The sequence below is a fragment of the Alosa sapidissima genome, chromosome 8, assembly GCF_018492685.1.
Source record: "Alosa sapidissima isolate fAloSap1 chromosome 8, fAloSap1.pri, whole genome shotgun sequence".
Classification (NCBI taxonomy): Eukaryota; Metazoa; Chordata; class Actinopteri; order Clupeiformes; family Clupeidae; genus Alosa; species Alosa sapidissima.
The window spans coordinates 20528153-20549046 of NC_055964.1; the positions used below are offsets into that span (position 1 = coordinate 20528153).

Sequence of the window (20894 nt, forward strand, 5' to 3'; positions counted from 1 at the left end):
AGACCATAGTGAAGTCAAATGCTGAGTAGGCCAAAAGAAGGCTTTCTGTTTTTATCGCTTCTTTAAACAGTGTGTGTGTGTGTCTCTGTGTGTATGTTTGTTCATCCTCTTACACAAGAAACACAAGAATTCTTACACAAATGATTTCAATAAGAATTTAGTATCAATATTGTGAACACCAATTCAATCTTTATAATGCTGTTATTATGATCCAATATAAGAGGGGAATTAATGACCATACACAAAAGTACTGATGTCAGTGTTTATTGAACAAACACTTTCCAACAAAATATATCAGCAAATTTTAATTTTCACTTGTCAGCAAAAGTAGAAACTGCACAGAGTAAAACGTCATGTGACGTCCACAAAATATGTTACATCCAAAGGACAAAATATGGTAGAACTCGTAAGATTACATATCAGTACCAACAGCAAATATGTCACACATGTCATGAAGAGTTGATCAGATCTAAAGCAATATTCCACGTACCATGCAAAAAATGAGAAGAAATTGTGCTGGAAGCACAGGAAAACACAAAGGCACATCAGTTTATTTCTGAAAAAAAAAAAAACAATCAATCAAAGCAATCATGTTAGAATTATTATGATAATTATGATAATATTACTATAATTCATATTATTATATTATTGCTGAGTGGCATAAATGAGCAATGACATGACTCAATTACTCTATTACAGAGTATTCTACCTTGGAGATCCATTGTACTGATCTGGCAGTGCTTGTAGACTGTGCTCTTCAGAAACCTGATGTAGTCCTATATGTCATTTTCTCATTAGCTTGCATGGATTCAAAAATCTTGAGCTGTTTATCTAGAAAGTTTAAAACTTATTTTCAGACTTAAAGAACCTTTAGTGTGATTAAACCAATTCATCTTCTGGATCATGTGACATGAGTTATGGTATGAGAGTGCATTATCAATGCATGTCTATGCAGATTGTTCTTGTACTGTTCATCTTTTGAGATGGCTGCAGCATTTCGGCGTTTGGGTTTTTATTTGCAATAAAATACGCTGTGGCCTTCTAAGAAAGATTGTAAATATTGCTTCAGGGCTAGAGGTGAAAGCTCCAACAAAACACTCTTAAAATGGTATAACGGTAAAACCATATTATAGACCACTGCCAAACACTAACAAACATCAGATAAGGAATGTTTCAATATAGCTGGAACACAACTTCTAAAGTAAATGTACAAATTTACACAGTATCAGTGTGGGAAGCTCAGCAATAATGTTAACAGTGTAACATTACAGTGATATTAACAGCATCAGATAGCCAAGCAGTTCTCTTGGGTTGAGATGAGTTCAAATGCTACAATCCTACTGTCCAGTAAATAAAGTTAAATGCATTCAGAATTTAGTGTTACCAATACCAGTTTTTATCCTCTTTTTGAGTAGTCAGAATACATTTGTCTACTCTCCATAAGATGTCATACTGCTTTGTTACTGTTTCTTAGAAATGATGTTTGGAGAAAAATCAGCTTTGTACTGTATCTTGTGCATAACACAGAAGCACCTAAAGGCAACATGATCTTCCCTCTGTTAAAACTTGAAGTGGAACTTTGCAAATCATCATTCCTATCATGCACATTATCAGTCACATGCTGCTTACGCGCCACATACGTGCCTGGAAGGAACAGCGTGTGATCTGAAAACACCTATCCTAGTTTTCTTGGACTGATTCAAGCAGTGTTGTTGCTTCATCGCAGTGGCATTTCTCAGCAATGAAGCCATTACTTACTGCAGACAGGAGACCAGACACATCACCAGCCTCAGTCATTTCACTGGGCCATGCTTGACCAGTGCTCTTTGCGCCCAGGCGAGGCCGGACGGTGGTCCGCCAGCCCTGGAACAACATTCATGTTGGGCCGTTTGGCTGCGGCCGGACCGGAGCCTCCCAGACCGTCGCTCTGGCCACACAGTTTGAGCGCACGCGAGATGAACATGTCCAGATCGAACGGTGACTGGAGCTTCTCGGCGGGAGGGGGCGTCTGAGGAGGGGGCGTAGCACCTGTCCTCTGGGTCCTGTGGGGGTAGGCAAACGAGGGGCCTGGCGTGGGGGACGACGGAGAGGATGGCAGCAGTGAGGGGGGAGCGGAGGTGAAGCGACAGGGCCTGATCCTCCTGCTGCCGTCATCGTCGTACTCCTCCTCCTCCTCCTCCTCCTCCTCCTGCATGAACTCAGGGGTGGCGCGCAGCAGCATGGTGGCGGCACTGTGGCGTCCGAGGGCGCTCTGCGGCAGCAGAGTGGGGGAGAGGGGCAGCGGGGGTGAGCTGGGTGTGACGGGGGTCTCCTGAGGCGGGCTGGGCGAGTGCAGCCGAGACTGCGTGCTCTCCACCCAGCGCGAAATTTCCTGAAACAGGTCCCCCGGCTGCTCTTCCTCGGGGGCCAACGCTGACACCTCCTCCTCCTCCTCCTCTGCACTACTCCTCCTCCGGGGGCTGGGCCGCCCGTTGCGCCTCCAGTGCGACAGGTCCAGGATGAGCTTGGGCTCAGAGTAGTTCTGGGGCTTGCCCTCACGCCACGCGATCTTGTCCAGGTACGACGGCGAGCCCACTTTGTAGTCGCACGAGCGGCCGCAGTCCAGCTCGCCGTAGACGCCCGTGCCGCCTCCGCAGGCACGCTCCAGGGAGGAGTGTGAGCCTTCCAGGAAGCGCTCGGCCGAGCTGCTGTGCGAGTACTTGCGCGGGTCCACTTGCGCCTCCCCAAGGAGCGTGCCTGAGCTGGCCCTGGGGTCCCGCTGCACCTCCTCCTCATCCGGGTCGCCCATCTCCGAGACGCTCTGCATGCAGTCACACCTCTCCTGCTGCGGCCAGCATGTGTCAGACGACAGGCTGGTGTCCGACCTGCAACAACAAGACTTCAGTATCAGAACTTTTAGCATCCAACATTCCTATTTGCCTGTTCCTTTCTTTCTGTTTCTTAACTTCTTTGTTTCTTTCTATCCCTCTTTTGTGATTACATTCCTTCTTTCTCTCATCCACTCTTTCTTCCTTCTAGTCCATGAGCCAGAGGCCTATTTTGGGCCGATCGGTGCCAACTGAGGGCACCAAACTTTATTGTTATTTTCTGATAGCAATATTTGTCTACTCTAGAACACAACAATGCATGATGGACATCTGGGACTGACAGCTGAAGCTTAATAGAGTACTCAATATAGAGGTAGTGTATGACAAAAAAAAAACAACTGCTAAAATGTATGCCCAATGTATTATGCATGAGGAAGGTGGGGAATGTAAAAACTCATATTAGTTCACATCTTGAGAGTATATGCTTTCAGACAATATATTGTTTAGGTGGTTTAATTAGTTTTCCCTTCATGGTGCAGCCCAAAATATATCAGCCATATACTCTATTTACCAATACCCAATGTACTGTATTATGCATGGGCAGCATACTAATGAGGAGAGTGGGACATGTCTCATTTAATCACATCCTGAAGGTATAATCTTTCAGAAAATGTATGTTTTATACGTTTTAATCAGTTTTCCCTTCATGGTACAGACAAAAATGTATTAGGTGTACTTTTTTCACCTAAAACCATAAAATCCCATTCATTTCAATGGGAAATTGACTTAAGAGGCTCTAGAAATCTTCAGCTGTAAGTTTGGAAAGCCCATCACACATTTTTGTCATGTAGGGACATAGACAAACAAAATAAAACAGGTTTGGTTTAGTGCCCTCTCGTGGCACCGACCTCTCAGCTGGCTCATGGACTATTCCTTTCTTTCTTTGAATTTTAAAAGTCAGCTCCTGAAGCTGTCTTTTATTCACGCAAAATAAATCTCTTAAAAGTTTCTGCCCTGTTTACCTCAGGCTCAGCAGTCTAATAAATAGCCATATGGCAAGAGGGACGACAACAAGGACACGACAATGATGTTGTCAGGGCATTAACCAAGAGATGTTATTAAGGGGAGAATTAATGTGGTGCTATATTTAACTGCCATGAAGTCTCAACAAGTCTACTGAGAATGGTCTCCATTTCCAAGCAACATCTCCCAATCTTACACTATATCACAGGAATAGATCTATGACATTGCCATTATGAGTCGAGACTCATTTCTACATCTACCCCATCAATATAAGATATTCGTTCTCCTTTGTAGTGTTAGTAATGACAGTTCTTATCAGAGACAGTTCATATCGTGGTTACTCAGTTCATCTCATTGGAAGTGGGCAAAAATAGAGAAAAAATACAGAAACAAACCAACCTTACGTAAGTGTGGAGCCTCCCTTCAACCTAACTTTATCCTTGACAGGCCTATGCACCTGTTTGATATACTGTGAATATATATATATATATATTTAGGAGTGTTGAGAGATCAGAGCATTCTGTCTAAAATGTTCTGCCTGTTATAGTTCCATGAAGAGTAAGGTTTCCCACCTCTCTCCCTCACACTGCTGAGCCTGGGTACTGAGCCTGCTACAAGTGTCTCAATGTGAGCTAAAAATAAAAGACCATTTTAGTCGTGAAGCAGCCGTTATTTCAAACTATCTGAGAGTGTGCACACAGAGAGACGTGTTCACAACCTGTCACCAGTTTATCTGTTGTTTTCCACAGATTCTTTTCTCAGAGTATTTATGCGTGCAGTTATCCAATGCAGAGCAACACTTTCGGAGATGGAACCGCCAAAGTGAACGCTCTCCTCCTTATTCTGTGTATAGATGTGCTCATCAGTTAGCCTAGAAATCTAGACACACCCTAGGGCAGCAAATGTAATTTGCAGTCAGGGTAGTCTAGCAACTCTCCGTTGGCTTATTCCAAAAATAATTCTGTGGAAATGCATGGATTCCAGTTGCTGCTACTGGAAGCAACTGGAATCCATTCATTTCCACAGAATTATTTTTGGAATCTGATCCCTTATCATACCTGTTCATTCGTAGTCGTCGCTCAACTTATCGTGACTAAATTCAAGATGGCGGCGGTGAACGGTAAACTTCCTGAAGGTACTGTCTGTATAAATCATCTACGGAAGTCTACCAATGAAGTGTGGAGCTACTTTGAGCCTCGTAAATGGTGTAAAACAGTGATTTATTTGCATGGCTAGGCCGATGCCCGAGGCACCCCCATCGAAAACCTGTTGGTAGCATCGACTAACTAAGCTAGTTCGATCAACTAGCCAACTAGCTCCGCTGGTGGGAAAATGCATGGGACTAAGTTGCACTGCTATCCTATTGCGTGCAGAGGAGATTTGAAAGACAACGGTTTATCCCGCCCCTCAGATTGAGCAGCGCCAATGGTAAGTTCCCAGACCCTACATCTTGATGTGGATCTGGCTCGTCAGGCTACTCATCAGTGATATCTTTGAACCAAAACATTGCACTAATGAGTGAGGTCAAAGCTGAGAGGAAATATCACAGGGTAACCTGAATTGTACCCATGACGGCACTACCTCCAGGATATCAGAACACATTATGCAACGTGCATATGAAACTCTAGCACTTGACTTGACTCAGCTACCTGTGCCAGTGTAGGGATGTGTCAGGGCTGTGCTCGGTGACCATCTTGTCGTCCAGCTCGTCCTCAATGCGGAAGGGCTGCAGGGATGTGGGCTCGTCCTGCGGACACGAGTACTGCTGTAGGTAGGGCTGAGCCAGGGCCGCCTCGGCCGTGAGCCTGTCCATCGGGTTGAAGGTCAGGATGCGCTCTAGGAAGCAGATGGCTATACAGGGAGGTACGTGCGTAGAAAAGCAAAGACAATCCTTTATCATGGACAGGACATTTGAAGATGGCATGGTAGTTTTTCAAAAAGCACAGATCAGAGTAAAATCAGAAACAGAATAAAATCAAAAGCAGTAAATCAAATCAAATCAGAGCTAAGGAAAGCAGGAGAAAGGAGAGGCATTCTTTGCTTGCTCTTGGATGCTTTCTCTAATACAACTAAAATTGAGTTGCCTTCACAATTGGATTGATTATCATGGCACTAAAACTAACAAAGCGCTTAGCTCATCTTGTTGCGTAAGCTGCATACTGATTCTTCAAAAGCAGCGGGCAGTGTAGCAAAAAAAGCGCAGAGGCAGAGAGAGAGAGAGCGAGAAAGAGCGAGAGAGAGAGGGAGAGAGAGAGTGTGATATTTTTAGCCGCTGGCAGTAGCATCCACCCTCACCCTCTGTGTCCACCTCCGGCAGCAGCTCCCGCAGCGACCTCCTGACCTTCCAGCCACGGCTGACGCAAGAGGGCATGACCTTCAGCAGCTCCTGCCGGTCCTCATCGTGCACCACCGGCACCGTATCCAGGATCAGCTGCATCTGCTCCAGCTCGTGGGCCCCTGGGGACCCCAATGTAGACCAAGATATACATACAAACACACACACATGCGCACACACACACACGCACACACACACAAAAAAACATGCGCACACACACACACACACACACACACACATATATGCACACACACACACACACACACACACACACACAAAACATGCGCACACACACACACACATACACACACAAAAAACATGCGCACGCACACACACACACACACACACACACACACACAAAACACAAAACACCCCGTAAGACATAAGTGCATGGTAGAAACATGAACATGATATGAGCAAGATGGGGTAAATTGTTCTGTTCTACCATTTATGTGGACGTGTTGTCTATTTATACAGCCATAAGTACAGAGGGGCTGGCTGTGTATGGCTGGTGTACCAGTAGTATATAGTCAAGGGGATGAAGTGTTCTCTGTTTTTTATCAGCTCATTGTTATGTGGCATACTCCACATGAACACAAGCTTTCATTTTTAAAAATACACGTGTCAGACAATAACCTTATATGGTCAGCCACAGCCCACTCATCGACTGTATCACCCTCACAAATCTACAGAGAGTCATGGAGCTGTGACCTGGAGCACAGTCTGAATCACATTATCCAAACCGCCACATATATCGCATCCTGCATCTCTCCACAGGCAACGAAGGCTTTGTACCTGCAAAGAGCATACGGCCGCTGAGCATCTCAGCCAGGATGCAGCCAGCCGCCCACATGTCTATGGCCTTGGTGTAGTTGTTCGGGGAGAGCAGCAAGCGAGGAGAGCGATACCACTTTGTCACCATGCCCTCTGACAGGTACCCCTGAGGTGAAACGAGGGGGCGAGAGAGAGAGACAGAGAGGGAGAGAGATGGAGAGAGAGAGAGAGAGAGAGAGAGAGACAGAGAGGGAGAGAGATAGAGAGAGTTAAAAGGAAGAATAAAGAAACAGGAGATGAAGGCATGAGTGATGATCAAATGATTATCTCGACAGGAAATATTCTAATGCTGCTTGTCATACTGCGGAGAAAAAGGGGGTGATATTTTTGGACAACAGCACCCTACTACAAAGGGAGAAGTGCCACCTAATGAGTGACAGAAACAAGCTTCAAAAAAAGTCAAAGAAACACTTGCTCTCTTTCTCTCCCTCCCTTCCTCCTCTCCTCCCTAGTCACCATTTCCGAGACACTTCCAAAAAGCACCGATGCCGACTGGTGGCGTCTGCACTTATCAGATGTGAGACAAGCAAGAGAAAAGGACACATCCTTGTGCCTTGACAGCCGCTAGCCTCTCAGGTTGAGCCTGTCTGTGCGCCGCCGCGCGGGGTGTGCATTAGCCTGCCCTCCTAATCCTCCACGGCTTTGCTTGACAATAACCTGACGGAGTGCCACTCAATGTTTCATGAGGGAGACAGCCGAGTGACCCCATCACCCACACACCTCCTGCCCCCCCCCCCCCCGAAAGCCAACCTGTCTGTATCCCTTCATCTCTGTCCTTCACTATACCCTCTTTCCCTCCACCTCTCTCTTTCCCTCCCTCCTCCTCTTCCCCCCCTTTCTCACCTCCCACGCACGGCGAGTCCAGGTGATGAATTATTTGTGGGCTCTGGCTGGGCAGACTCAGCAGGGAGGAACGGGGAGTTGAGCTGGCACAAATATGCGCCACACGCTGCGATGCCGCTTCCTGTGGCAGGCGGCTGCTTATTGTCTCTCCACACTTCGTTTCCAAGTGATATATCAAAGTTGTATCATGCCAATGTACACACAACATACACAACAGTGCAAAAAAAGTATCAAAATGCAACTAAATTAGAAGGGCATTAAAATGGTCTTATAACGTTCAACAGTTTAAATGTATTATCTCCATAAACATAAACGGTATAGACCCACCTTTGAATGGCATTAGAGCGTTTATCACAGCTTGTTAATACAACAACGCTACAACAAAAGCTATGTTTTCATCAGTGTTCGCTGGGATGTGTGGCACAAAAAACACTTTGTTTACCCGAGACACTCTCGCTCACTGCAGCGCTGCACCCACCCGCTGTTTGTTTGAAGAGGCAACACTACCGTAGGGGCGACAGGAGGCTTGTCAGGGAGGCCATTGATCTCTGTGACACATGCTCAGCTTCCTGTTCCAGCGTAGAGGCTGGATCCAGGTTACTGCCGAGCAACTATCCCATTAACCATCTCTCTCTCTTTCTCTCTCTCTCACTTCCTCTTTCTCTGTCCATCACAGGCTGCCAAGTGACTATCACACAGGCCCTTTCTCTCTGTCTCTCTCTCTCTCTCTTCACACTGGGTCTCAACTGGTGCAGGGCCTCCGTGTCCACTCCTGTAAAACTGTGAGCACTATGGACTCTTAATGACTAGCAGAAGTGCTGGTGCCTCTGCTGCCTGCTCCAGTGCTGGGGAGGAATGCATAAAGAGCACTGACTTTTTGGAGCTGTTCCAGCTCTGCAATATGAAACACAGCTGCTAAAGCCCAATCCACGAAATTTGGCCACTTTTTTTGCTGCAGGGCAGCATCGAGGGCTTCTTTTTTGGAGAAATGTCGGTGGTGTGTGTGTGTGGCAGCGTGGATATCAGCGTGGATATCAGCGTGGTTGTACCAACGCGGGCCATTCGGACACTGGCGGCTTTGTCACAATGTGTCAAAGCTTTTCTTTTGCCTCCATAACACATCCAAATTGTGTATAATGGCTGTTTTGTCTGACCTCGGTATCTGTTGCACAGCGTGGCCCATTGTGGCCCCTGGGGCTGCACGCTGACCGGTCTGTTCTTCCCTTCCTTCTTCTCCTCCTCCTCCTCGTCCTCCTCCTCCTCCTCTGCGGCTGCCAGCTCCCACCATGCCCAACCCTAGTCCATGTCCAAACCTTCCCCTCCGCGTGCAGCTCCGCTCCTGCTCATCCTGTCCCCGTGCACAAAGCCCCCCATTCACACAGGGCCTTCTCTGCTCTGATAGAGTTACACAGAGGGCTCCCCGGCAATAATAAACCTGCACAATGAGCCAGAAAATTGGCACATTAATCTTTCAGGCCGTAATCCTCTTCAGACAGCGGGAGTGATTCAATTTGATTATTGTGTAACATTATATGACAATGTTTGATGAGGTTATTAAAGTATTAATTCACGGAAATTGTGTTCTAAACCGTTGTTGTTTCCACGGCACTGATGTAACACTGATGTTAATTTACTCTAAATTATGCTTACTAATATACTTGTTACCTCCAGGGCCAGCCCAAGTTTTTAGCTGCTAGCACTAGAGCTATCAGGGTGAAAACAACATCACAAAGAAAATATTAGGGGCGAACAGTAGAGCTAAGAACATGCTTTATGGCATAGTTCAGAGATTACAAATCTATTTGAGGAAATACAACCAAATGTGGGAATTATGCTCACCAGAGCCCTCTGAAAGTAGGCCTAATACAGAATTCAGAATGCTAAAATGCAGGGCATTGAACTGTTGAGTCCACAGTCTGGTCTTCAAACAGAGACTCAGTCTTACCAACAGCATCTACCCCTTCTTAGACACTTATGTGCAAACCTATAAACTCAGGGGAGAGACATAAAAGGCTTAATCCCATATGGACCCCCCCCCCCCCCCCCCAGCATCCCATCCATAGTTCACTTCGCTGTAAGCTTGCATAAGACTAATGGCTCTCTGGTTTTATTGCTTATTGCAGTGCCATGGCAGGGTCCATTACATCTGGGTAGCGAAGATTTATCCTCTTGCCATGAGGATGTCTGCATGAGGCCTAATGAGAAAGAATGTTAATTTGGCCTAGTGATTAAAGTTACAGTTTGCATATTGTGCTGTTCAAAAAAAACAAAAAAAACAAGAGTGCATCTAGGTGTACAATAACTAGATGTACCACAGAGCAGTACAAAATATGACCGCCGCCCAGTCCAGCACATGTTTTCCACAAAAATAAGTCACGCTGAAAGGCATATATGATTCTAACTGTCTCACTGAATTGCATTATGCACACTCAATTCTCACTGATATCTGCTAGACAACAAGTACCAAAACATGATTAGTTCATAGATTTCACATGTAATATACATTTTATACAACCCCACACTCATCTTGCCTGTTCATAATTCTGAGAAATTCTTGAATTGTGTGCATGTACATGTATATTATGTTTATGTGTGTGTGGGTGTGTGGGTGTGTGTGTGTGCGTGCATGTGCTTGTGTGTTTGCCTGTTTATGTGGCTGTGTGTGTGCATGTGCATGCATGCGTATATATGTCTACTGTGTGAGTATGTGTCATACGTAGGATTACTGTGAATGTTTGTGTGTGCGTGTGTATCTGTTTATGCACATGTGTGCATATGGAATGGGTTTACATGACAGGAGGCAAACATACGCAAAAAATTGGTCATCCTAGGCCCTACGGTTCTCAAGATATTCACAGAAAACTGTGTCTGCCCTACCCTCCTTTCAGGGGGTCCAGTCCAGCGGGGGGGCTACAGATCAAAACGAAAAGCGATGGTTCCATGCTATCCATGTGGGGTTACATGCCCACCAAGTTTTGTGTACCCCGGTCTTTCAGTGTCCCGGAAATCCTTGTTGGTGTATGGTCACTAAATGTACACATAAATTATTTTATTGTAAGGCCCCCCATGAACGAAAGTCCACGAAACTTGGCATGCATTCGGAGGGTGTCATAATGATCCTACACTTTCAATTTCGTGCAGTTTTGACCATGTCAGCCAGAGATATTGTGATGAAAACACCTAATGTTTTGCTTTTTAATTTTTAACTAGGTGGCGCTATACATGAAATAAGTGGTAATGGGATAGGTTGACATGCCCCCTTAAGACCAACATACAAAAAAAAGGTGGACCTCCTAGGCCCTACGGTTCTCGAGATATTCACAGAAAACTGTCTCCAGCCACCTACAGGCCAGTTGGTGTATAGTAACATAAATTAATTTATTGTGTAGCCCCCCATGAACGGAATTCCACGAAACTTGGCGTGCATTCAGAGGGTGTCATAATGATCCTACACTTCCAATTTCGTGCAGTTTTGACTATGTTAGGTCACAGATACCTGCGATTAGAACACCTCATTTTTACTTTTTTGTGTTTAACTAGGTGGCGCTATACATGAAATGAGTGGTTATGGAATAGGTTGACATGCCCCCTTAAGACCAACATACAAAAAAAAATGGTCCTCCTAAACCCTACGGTTCTCGAGATATTCACAGAAAACTGTGTCTGCCCTACCCTCCTTTCGGGGGGTCCAGTCCAGCGGGAGGGCTACAGATCAAAACGAAAACAGGAGGTTCCATGCTATCCATGTGGGGTTACATGCCCACCAAGTTTCGTGTACCCCGGTCTTACAGTGTCCCGGGAATCCTTGACGGAAATTTGGACATGCGAAAAAGAAAAAAAAAAAAAAAATCTGACTAAACCTATATGACCGCCGCTTCGCTGCGCGGTGGTCATAATAATATATATCTTAAGGAACGGTTAAGTGAGCAGGTTCTCCGATAGCCCTGTGTGTTTTGTGTTTCATGAGCCAATGTTCCTTGAAAGCAACTGTTTTCCACAGCCTGACCGAGGCAAAGCTGTATAATAACAGAGACAGGGCAGCAGGGGAAACTGAATTCTCCTCATAAAAAGACACATTCTACCCTCAGTTCTCCTACACATCCATTAATCAATATTTCCTGCAGCAGATGCTATCAAAATGGTAACCGCACAGCATTTGTAATATGAACAGTGGATCTTCATCAGGTTAACCTGTTATGCAACAATCTCGTCATGACAACTCATCTTCTCTTTCTGGAGAGGAGGCTTTGTTTAAACGCGCAAAGAGATAAGATGACATAAGGCATCTTCAATCTGATCAAAATAATCTGATCTCTTTCATCTTGATGTGTCATCATCCCTGTCAGCTAAGTAAGTCCCTTCACAGCAAAGTGTTGGTAAAATATAAATGGCCAAGACTTCTACTGACTGTGTCATGGATATGCCATTGGGGATCAGTTTTAGTATGCACTGCTCGTTTTCCCTGTGCCACAGGGCCGAGTGAGTTTAAAGCTGCCGTTAAACAAACCCACAGCTTTCCTCCTCCTCTTTGCCTTTTCCCGCAGCACACTGCGCCACAAAGTAACATAATTCATTCCCAGACCCCGGTCAATTCCGAGTAATGAAACTGCCACCGCCACGGCTGCTCTGTATTCACTAGCCAGCCTCAGGCAGACAGCAGAGAGCGAGTGGACACACACAAAAACACACACACACACACACCTCACAGAGTGACACCCTCACTCAGATGCGATCAGACTCCTGTCACCTTGTCTGGTCGGCATCCACCAACCTTGTGCGAGTAGTGCGGGTCCACGATGCGCGCCAGGCCGAAGTCGCCGATCTTCAGCAGCAGCTGCTCGGTGTTAAGGAATATGTTGGCGGGCTTGAGGTCGCGGTGCAGCACGTTGGCTGAGTGGATGAACTTGAGGCCACGCAGGAGCTGGTAGAAGAGCAGGGTGGCGTGGCCGGCGGACAGCGGGCCTTGCTCCAGCAGGCACGCCAGGTCCGTCTCCATGCACTCCTGGACGATGTACATTGCCGAGAGCTGGGCCAGGTCAGCGGCGGGCAGCAGCGGCTGGCCGTAGGGCCCCAGCACCTCGTGCACGCGCACCACGTTCTCGTGCTGGAGCCGACGCGTGATCTTGACCTCGCGGAGCGCGTGCTTGATGCTGACCGCGTCATGCATCACCAGCTTCTTGACGGCCACCCGCTGGCCTGTGCTCCGGTCGATGGCCGACAGGACCAGGCCCGAGGCACCCGTGCCCAGGGGCCGCACGTCCTGGAAGTGGCCCCCGAGGTCGAAGCCGTAGCGGAAGGGCGAGGATGTCTGCCTGGCCATGGCTCAGAGGGCAGCCTCTGGAGAGGGGAAAGAGGGAGAGGGAGGGTTTTAACAGGTAAAGTTCCACCCAATCAAATCTCAACACAAACAACTTGAATAGCAAACAACTAGACTCAGTCTAGACTAGAGTCAGTGGAAACTGGACTGGACTCCAATAAAACAATAAGACTTCAAGTTGTCATTAACAACACAAAAATAAAAAAAATAAACAGAGAACCTAATCTAGATTTCATCATGTCAACTCTCTGCTGTCTACATGATCAGAACTGGCCTGAACACAACCCATTCAAAGTTGTTGCTGAACAGATAAACCCCCCAAGATGCAGCTTCTTCCATCTACCTCCGATATCAGCCAGGGACGAGAATTAGCGTGAGAGACAACTCAACACTCTGGTGCAGGGCAAGTGTTTCCATAGCAACATCCCGCAGACAGCGCCTGCTACATACACTGGTACAGTAGCCCTTTCCCCTTGCACAGGATTGTAGGCTTCGCTCTCTCAGCTGTTCGCCTACAAGAGCAATCCTGCCTCTAATCTATCTAAGGCTAAATTGAGTTACATTCCCAGAAAATCAAAGCCATCTTCCTGCTTGGCCTCCCTGTGTGCTGCCCCTCTCCCTCTCCCCCCCCCCCCCCCCTCTCTCTCTCTCTCTTTCTCTCTCTCTCTCTCTCTCTCTGAATGAATCCCTGAGTCCTTCTTGCGTGCACAGAACTCTCACAGACGGTTTTGGCCTGATCAGATCTGCTTTTAGTGGCAGTGAGTTAATAAATCCAAGTGTAATCCGTCCGTAATCTAAGAGGCCGCCTCTTGCCTTCTCTGGTTGCAGGCTGTTCCTTAACCTCCACTAGCCAGCAGGGCCTGCTCAGGACTGGCATCGTTGTGCATTGCCTGCTGGGTAGAAACAAAAAGGGACAACAAAGGGCAAAGTAAGTGAGACTGAGGATGCCCAACTTGACACAAAGGGGACAAAATAATGAGTGGAGTAAATTTATCTCAGTAACTTCAGTGTGTGTGTGTGTATGTGTGTGTGTGTGTGTGTGTGTGTGTGTGTGTGTGACAGTGAATGTGTGTGTGACAGTGTATGTGTGTGTATGTGTGTGTGTGTGTATGTGTGTGTGTGTGTGTGACAGTGAATGTGTGTGTGACAGTGTATGTGTGTGTATGTGTGTGTGTGTTTCTTTTCAAAGCCTAATGACTCTAGATCTCGAAAGTGTGATTAAAGTGTATTTATTATATTCATGCATCAGAACCTACTCAGAAACTTACGTTTAAATCACACTCTCGTCACGATTGAATTTTCATGTGTTTCATGTGTTTAGGTAGTTAGTTATTAAATGTGTTGCATATGCCTCTGTTCTGACAAGAACAACATGTTAAGCAAAGTCAGCCTTCGCAGCAAATCCATAGGACATGAATTAGTGAGCAAGAGTAAAGAACAAATATTCAAGGTAAAGACACTCACATACTCAGTGCATGTAATCCATTGTCGAGACAGTACCAGGTCACTTGCATTCTCCTGCAGGCAGAAAAGTTTTTCATGACAGACCGAAGAAAAAAACCTCAAAAATAATCATAGCACCATGTAAAACATTGATCGAATATGTTGATTAAATCCACAAACACAAACACTCACAAAAAGAAGGGATGATGAAGAGCCCATCTTACATCCAAATAACACTCTGACATTAACAAATGTAACCCCCTTTCAGCCCTGATGACTTAAATAATTCAAATCTTTACACAAAACCTCCACTTTGTGAAAAAAGGTTTCTCACGACTTCATTGCTAGAACTGAAGGCAGGGAGTTCCAAAAGAGTCCTTCATCAAAAGGTTTCTGGAACCTGTAGAGATTCTATTTCCTTAGAATTCAGTCTTATTTCCCCATCTTGCCAGGAATATGATGCATGGCCAAGAGAAAAGCGCTTGCAATACATAAGCACATTCTCATTGACCCTTTTAACTATAGGGATGCTGCACAGAATGGTAAGGAAGATTGAAGGAGCGGTTCGCCGCAGCCTATTGCTCAACTTTATAAATAATGTATACTAGTATGGCGCTCAGTGTATCAGCTCCGCGGAAATTTTGCATGGCCGTTTCACAGGAAGGGAATAATCAAATGTCACAACACTATTTGAATACACGACAGCTTTCTTTTGGTCCTGTAAAATAGCTTCACGGAACCTGAGCCTATCATGTTAATTAATAAAACATAGCCTATAAATACATTTAAGCTTATAATATTTTCTAAAATAAAACGCACGCAGTGGCCACTTGTTAACTGTCCGCCTGATGGTGTATTGTGAAATTTAATAAATAACTCTTTTACCCCCAAAACAATGACCATCCGTCAGCTGGTTATTAAACAATAGTGCTGCATTTGCCTTTGTGTGTGGCAACACTGAGACGCCCGAATAATAACTGAACAATCGCACTGAAACCCGTGTGGGACCGAAATTAACTTTCATCCTCGAATAATGAACTGAAGTAAGTAGAAAGAGCTGAAATAAACAACCCCACATGAAATATTCCTTCTGCATCACGACATGCTTTCACAACAGGCTATCTTTTATCTTCCGGCCCATCCATTGAGAAAACTACAAAGAGGCAGAGACGGCGATACAGTTCTTACCGTAACATGGTTAGACATTAAACAAAAAAAAAACCTTTTTTCACATCACTATACGGGACTGCGCGATCCACACTTATCACCGAAGTGGACAGGCAGGAAAGAGTTGTCTCATTTTCCAGGGCTTCGCGATGTAAAAGACATGGTGCACTGATGTGATTTGTAAGATACAGTAGCCTATCTGCCGACTGCGCGTAGATGTTTTCATTCCAGGAAGGTATCAGTCTTTCTGATGTAACCCTTGATAATCTGGAGAAAGGGGGAAAGACTATTAACCGGAGCGCCAAGCATGAGGTGTTCCTGCGCGTTACAGCTTTCCTTTTCTTCTGGTTTGAGCATAAACCTTTATTACAAACTCCTCGGCGCCCCCCGTAATGACGTCACTCAAGTAGCTGTCAATCAATAGGCTACATCTGGACACCTGCTATCAAAAACAGTTCGCTAAAGAACATGGAAATGTATGATTCAAGAATAGCATCTGTTATGCAATCAATTTCTTGAGTAGCCTAACGTTTTTTTTCCTCGGACTATTTTTTGTATGTCTGTTTGTTTCTTTTGTCTGTTTGTTTGTTTTTTGGTTGTGTGACAAACATGGTGGATTAATTATTAAGATATTAAAAATATTTTTTGAAGTCTCTCTCTCCCTCTATCTGACTCACTCTCTCTCTCACACACACTCACACACACACACACACACACACACACACACACACACACACAGTTCCCATGGAAGTCATGCGACAGATTATGTGATTGCAAAATGAGAGCTGCTGGGTGAGCAGTCTCTCTCTACTGTGGGGATTACCACCTCATAGCCTACTGTAGGTGAGGTGCATGGAGGAGGGGCCTTCTTAATTCCACAGAAAAGCCAGACAGCGCAGCCGTAACCTCTCTCACCTCTCCCCCAACCAGGCTTTTGCATAAGTGACTGAGAAGGAAGAAACAGCTGTTTCACGTCACATGTTCGATTTGTCATTTGTCCCATATTATACCTGAAGCTATGACTATAAATGTCGGAATGTCATGGTAGTGATACTGTGAAATACAGTGATGATTTATGGTCTGACCAGTGTGACGTTCACACAACATGAATCAAGAAGCTTTAAGTGCCACTTTTGAGACAGTGGTGTTGTGGTGCTCAAGCTCTTTCATACATACCCTAGCTCTATATACTGTATGATTGAAGATGATCCCACCTACACACACACACACACACACACACACACACACACCCCACCCCCCACACACACCTCTCCATATTCCATATGCAAACACGGCCTGGGATGGGCAGGTGGGGAGGAGCAGATGAGAGAAAAGTTGCAGAATGGAGATAAAAATCATTATAGTACAGGAGCCAAAAATGCTGGCTGCAGCATCTGCAGTAGCAGTACCAGCAGGCATGCAGGGCACTGGCAGGCAGGCAGGCAGGCAAGGCAGGCTTGCTGAGACAGGGCGGTGCAGAAGTCCTTGGATCCCCTCCGAGAGGGAAGGATGTTTGGCTGCCCTCCCGCTATCTCTCTTCTCATCCTCAGGGGTCAGGTTTCTGCATGGACGAGTCGGCGTAAGAAAAGGGGCAAATGAATAAATGAGGAGACCGGTCTAAAGTGTCTTCACTGGAGCCACCTGACTCAGCAATCTCAGTGACCTCAATGGAGGAGGGGAAATAGAAATCTCAATCTGTAAGGGAGAGAGAGAGAGAGAGAGAGAGAGAGAGAGAGAGAGAAAACAGATATCAGATAGATGGATAGAGATAGATACAGGCTGGCACGAAGACAAAGACAGACAGACAGATAGCTTGATAGACAGACAGACGGAGAGATAGATAAATAGATAGATAGATAGATAGATAACATTGTGTGTGTGTGTGTGTGTGTGTGTGTGTGTGTGTAATGCAGCAGTTAGCAAAATGTATTGCTCTTGTGGGGAAGAATATATTACCTTTTAAAATTGAATGTCAATATGAAATAACATTTTTTTTTATTAATAAACTCTTTATGTATGGCCATTTATTATTAACCATATTTTAGAAATGAAAAAAGAAATGGCAGCACATTGGGCACTTGAGGGGATCTCCAGTGCAAAAAAGAAGAGCATGGTTTAAAATGAATTCAGTGAATAAGTTATTTTTAAATAGGTAGAAACACAATTTGTAGCCACTGGCCTGTATATTGGTAGACGATGAAAGTATTATGGAGAATGGGGCGCTCTGCCATTGCACATTTGTGCTGGTCATTGTCACTTTTAACTCTGATGAGTGAGGATTTTTCCGCCAAGCGCTCAAGTTGTCAAATGACAAATGCGCTCACACAGGTGTGTCAATGAAAAAAATAGATGCCACTGACCAAGAAAAACCTGGTCTAAAGTGGAGGGCGCATGTTTAGCACAGCTATTTTGAAGGCGCCCTGTCACAAACTGGAAAATTATATGCTAAATGGTTACATAACTCACAGAGAAATGGACTGCAGAGGTGAGATAATCTCAGTGAAGAAACCTGGTTACAGGAAAAACACTGACATGACTTGCATAATAATCCCCTGTTGAGCCATCACTTTCTGTATGCGAATCGTCTATCTTATGTGATCATGCAAACAATATTCAAACCACAACAATTGCACCCTAGACTAAGCTATGACACTTTTTTATTTTAACTAGATAGGCTTTAGGCTTCTCCGTGTGCATTACATGAACACATGGAACCATGGTAATATAGCTACACAAAGGCATACCCAGAAAGCACATGCACATGCAGATGTTTACATACACAGCCAATTTTTTGAATATTTGCCACTTTTGCCACTCTTCTACCAATGCATAGATTTATGTTAATATGATTATAGTTATGGTTGTACTTTGTTAAACCCTCAATAGCATAAGATAGAATGGCACATGGAAAGGAGAAACACAGTATTATTAGACATTATTGTTTAAAATAAAACATATAAACATATCACCGCATGTGTTCATGAATTTGTACATAATAGATCTCATTAAGCACAGGGGCTATAGTTTGCCACCAAAGTGTTGTGGGAGAAATTTTGGATTACTAAACAAATCTTATTACATAGGTGATTAATAATACATTTTCATATATTATGTTTATTCTTTTCTATACATTCAATACTGTGCATTAACTTTGCTTTGTCTGTCATTTGCTCTCTCCATGTCATGACTTTCTAATAAAGATCATGCGACCCTTTTGTCACGAGTTAAGGGTATTCTGCTTGAGGCAATAATATTAGGAATATCCTGACAGGAAATGGACTATGGCAAGAAAATGCTAAAGGATGTATATGTATTGTATTGACCAATTATCTTACTTACTTGGAGTAGCCACATGACTTACGTATGGATCACATGCTATGTCCAAGAAGTGTACATGTATTGTTGTATTTCTACATATATGAGGAGTTTTGGAAAAGAACACTGTACTCATGTGATTTGTATTAACACAATGTAACTAACGTGTATAAGATGGGGCCTCACCCTAGAGAACTTTGAGTAGGGTTACTGGAACGTGCTGTTGCCAGTGCTCCCGGTATCGTGAATAAACCTGCAGTGTTTTCTCACACCTGAGTGTGCCTGGAGATTTTGACCACATTGTGATCATTGACACTCCACTGACCCACAGTTTGGGGAGAACTAAGTGGTGTGCAAACATATTTGTCAACTGATAACCCCCCCCCCCCCCCTTACAAACTAATTTCCTAGCAACAAATCAATATTTAGTGTTCATAATGTTTTGCCTGCAATATGAAGATTTTCCATAGTGCCAGCTACCTAAAACTTGGCTATAAATATGGTATGCACCTTTGTGTATGCGCACATGACCTCAGTTGGCACTCCCTTGAAGAAAATAATAATGTATATTCAAGATGTCATTTTGAAAAAATTCAAAGTTTTGAAGTTCCATTTACTATTTATGACCTGCCAGCCTCATTGACCTGAGCTCATACAACTCTGTGGGGTAAAGATTCTACTGGGGAAAGCTTCCTGTGGGGGCTCTCATTGAAACAAAGAGGGGGAGTGAGGGTGTGTTTGTGTGTGTGTGTGAATGTAGGCCTACACAAGGAGCTCAATTGTTACTTACCATGGTCTCACTCATTCATTTCTAATGGCCAGTCGATTTGACCGGAAACACCACAGGTGTACAACAGTTAAGTAAACACCCAAAATGTTGAAAATGATCAACATTTATTCTGTATTCCGAAATCGTAAATCCGTCCAATTTGACCAGGAACACAACAGGAGGGTTAGGAATGTTCCATGTACCTACAACCTTCCACTGGTTCCTGGAGTGCCTTGCCGCTCCAGGACGAAAGCGGTTAGGTTTTTATACTCAGTCACTGAGATACATTATGTTACAAACTCATTATCCTGGAAATCCTGAGTAGTCGCGGGAACACATTTGGAATTTGCTCAGCGAGTCACTCTGGCAATGAGTAATGATGCACATTACTTAGTCCCTTGTATCGTGGGGCACCAATCACATCGGTGTATCTGATACAGGCGGGCCAGAGGCAAGCTAAACAGATGACGACAGCACTGCAACATCGAAGTCCGGAATCAGTCAGTAAACATTGGTCGTATCCAATTATGTCGAAGTCCGGAATCAGTCAGTAAACATTGGTCGTGGTGTTATCCAATTGCGTACAGTGAGATTTTCAAATGCATGCTTGGTGCCACCCCTCGAGTTGGGACATTAGTCATGGCCAGACCCTTAATCTTTCTAGATTTCCAGACTACAAACTCATTGCATATGACTATGAATACCAGAAGAAGGTGCCGAGTGTGGAAACCTCTTTGATTTTTCTGCTTGTATTAAAGGAAATACCTATCCACATACAGTAGTGGCCTTCAACTTATTCATTCAACTCAACATTTATCACAATTCCTTAATGTGGGCATCTAGATTAATTTGTAAGGCCTGCTATTGCATTATAAAAAAGCTGTTAGAGAGCTGTTGCAATCTGGTACTGTCGTTGGTAAATGTAGCTACACCCAGGGGTGGGCAGTATTTATAATACGTATTTCAAATACAAAATAGCATTTTGTCATTTGTATTTTATTGGGTTGAAGAAAATGGCTTTGTATTTTGTATCAAAACACT

The 20894-nt window shown here is 44.7% G+C and overlaps 1 protein-coding gene across 13 annotated transcripts; it reads right to left on the bottom strand.

Moving 5' to 3' along the window:
* Positions 1–248: 248 nt before the first annotated feature.
* On the bottom strand, positions 249–20319 carry mapk4 (mitogen-activated protein kinase 4). Of its 13 annotated transcripts, none has more exons than XR_006033509.1 (8): positions 14624–16418; positions 13973–14052; positions 12614–13179; positions 6961–7105; positions 6126–6287; positions 5480–5681; positions 710–2864; positions 249–556 (listed from the first exon to the last, which is right to left on the bottom strand). XR_006033509.1 is itself a non-coding variant. In XM_042100291.1 (8 exons), the coding sequence occupies exons 4-8, from the start codon at positions 13160–13162 to the stop codon at positions 1799–1801; spliced, it is 2124 nt and encodes a 707-aa protein (XP_041956225.1). In that variant the 5' UTR covers positions 13163–13179; positions 13973–14049; positions 14624–14677; positions 17179–20319; the 3' UTR covers positions 249–1798. The 13 variants fall into 13 exon arrangements, 12 of the variants coding, with proteins under 12 accessions (XP_041956225.1, XP_041956217.1, XP_041956218.1 ...); XM_042100291.1 differs by adding an exon at positions 17179–20319 and having other exon boundaries at positions 249–2864; positions 13973–14049; positions 14624–14677; XM_042100283.1 differs by adding an exon at positions 17038–17156 and having other exon boundaries at positions 249–2864; positions 14624–14677.
* Between the last annotated feature and the right edge of the window lie 575 nt (positions 20320–20894).

Bases quoted from the DNA above. Each gene is read 5' to 3' on its own strand.
- mapk4 (XM_042100291.1), bottom strand. From the start codon at position 13,162: ATGGCCAGGCAGACATCCTCGCCCTTCCGCTACGGCTTCGACCTCGGG. The intron at 5,682-6,125 runs GTGAGGGTGGAT...CTCCCTGTATAG, and splicing joins GCCGGAGGTGGACACAGAGG to CCATCTGCTTCCTAGAGCGC. The intron at 2,865-5,479 runs GTAGCTGAGTCA...TTGTTGTTGCAG, and splicing joins ACATCCCTACACTGGCACAG to GTCGGACACCAGCCTGTCGT.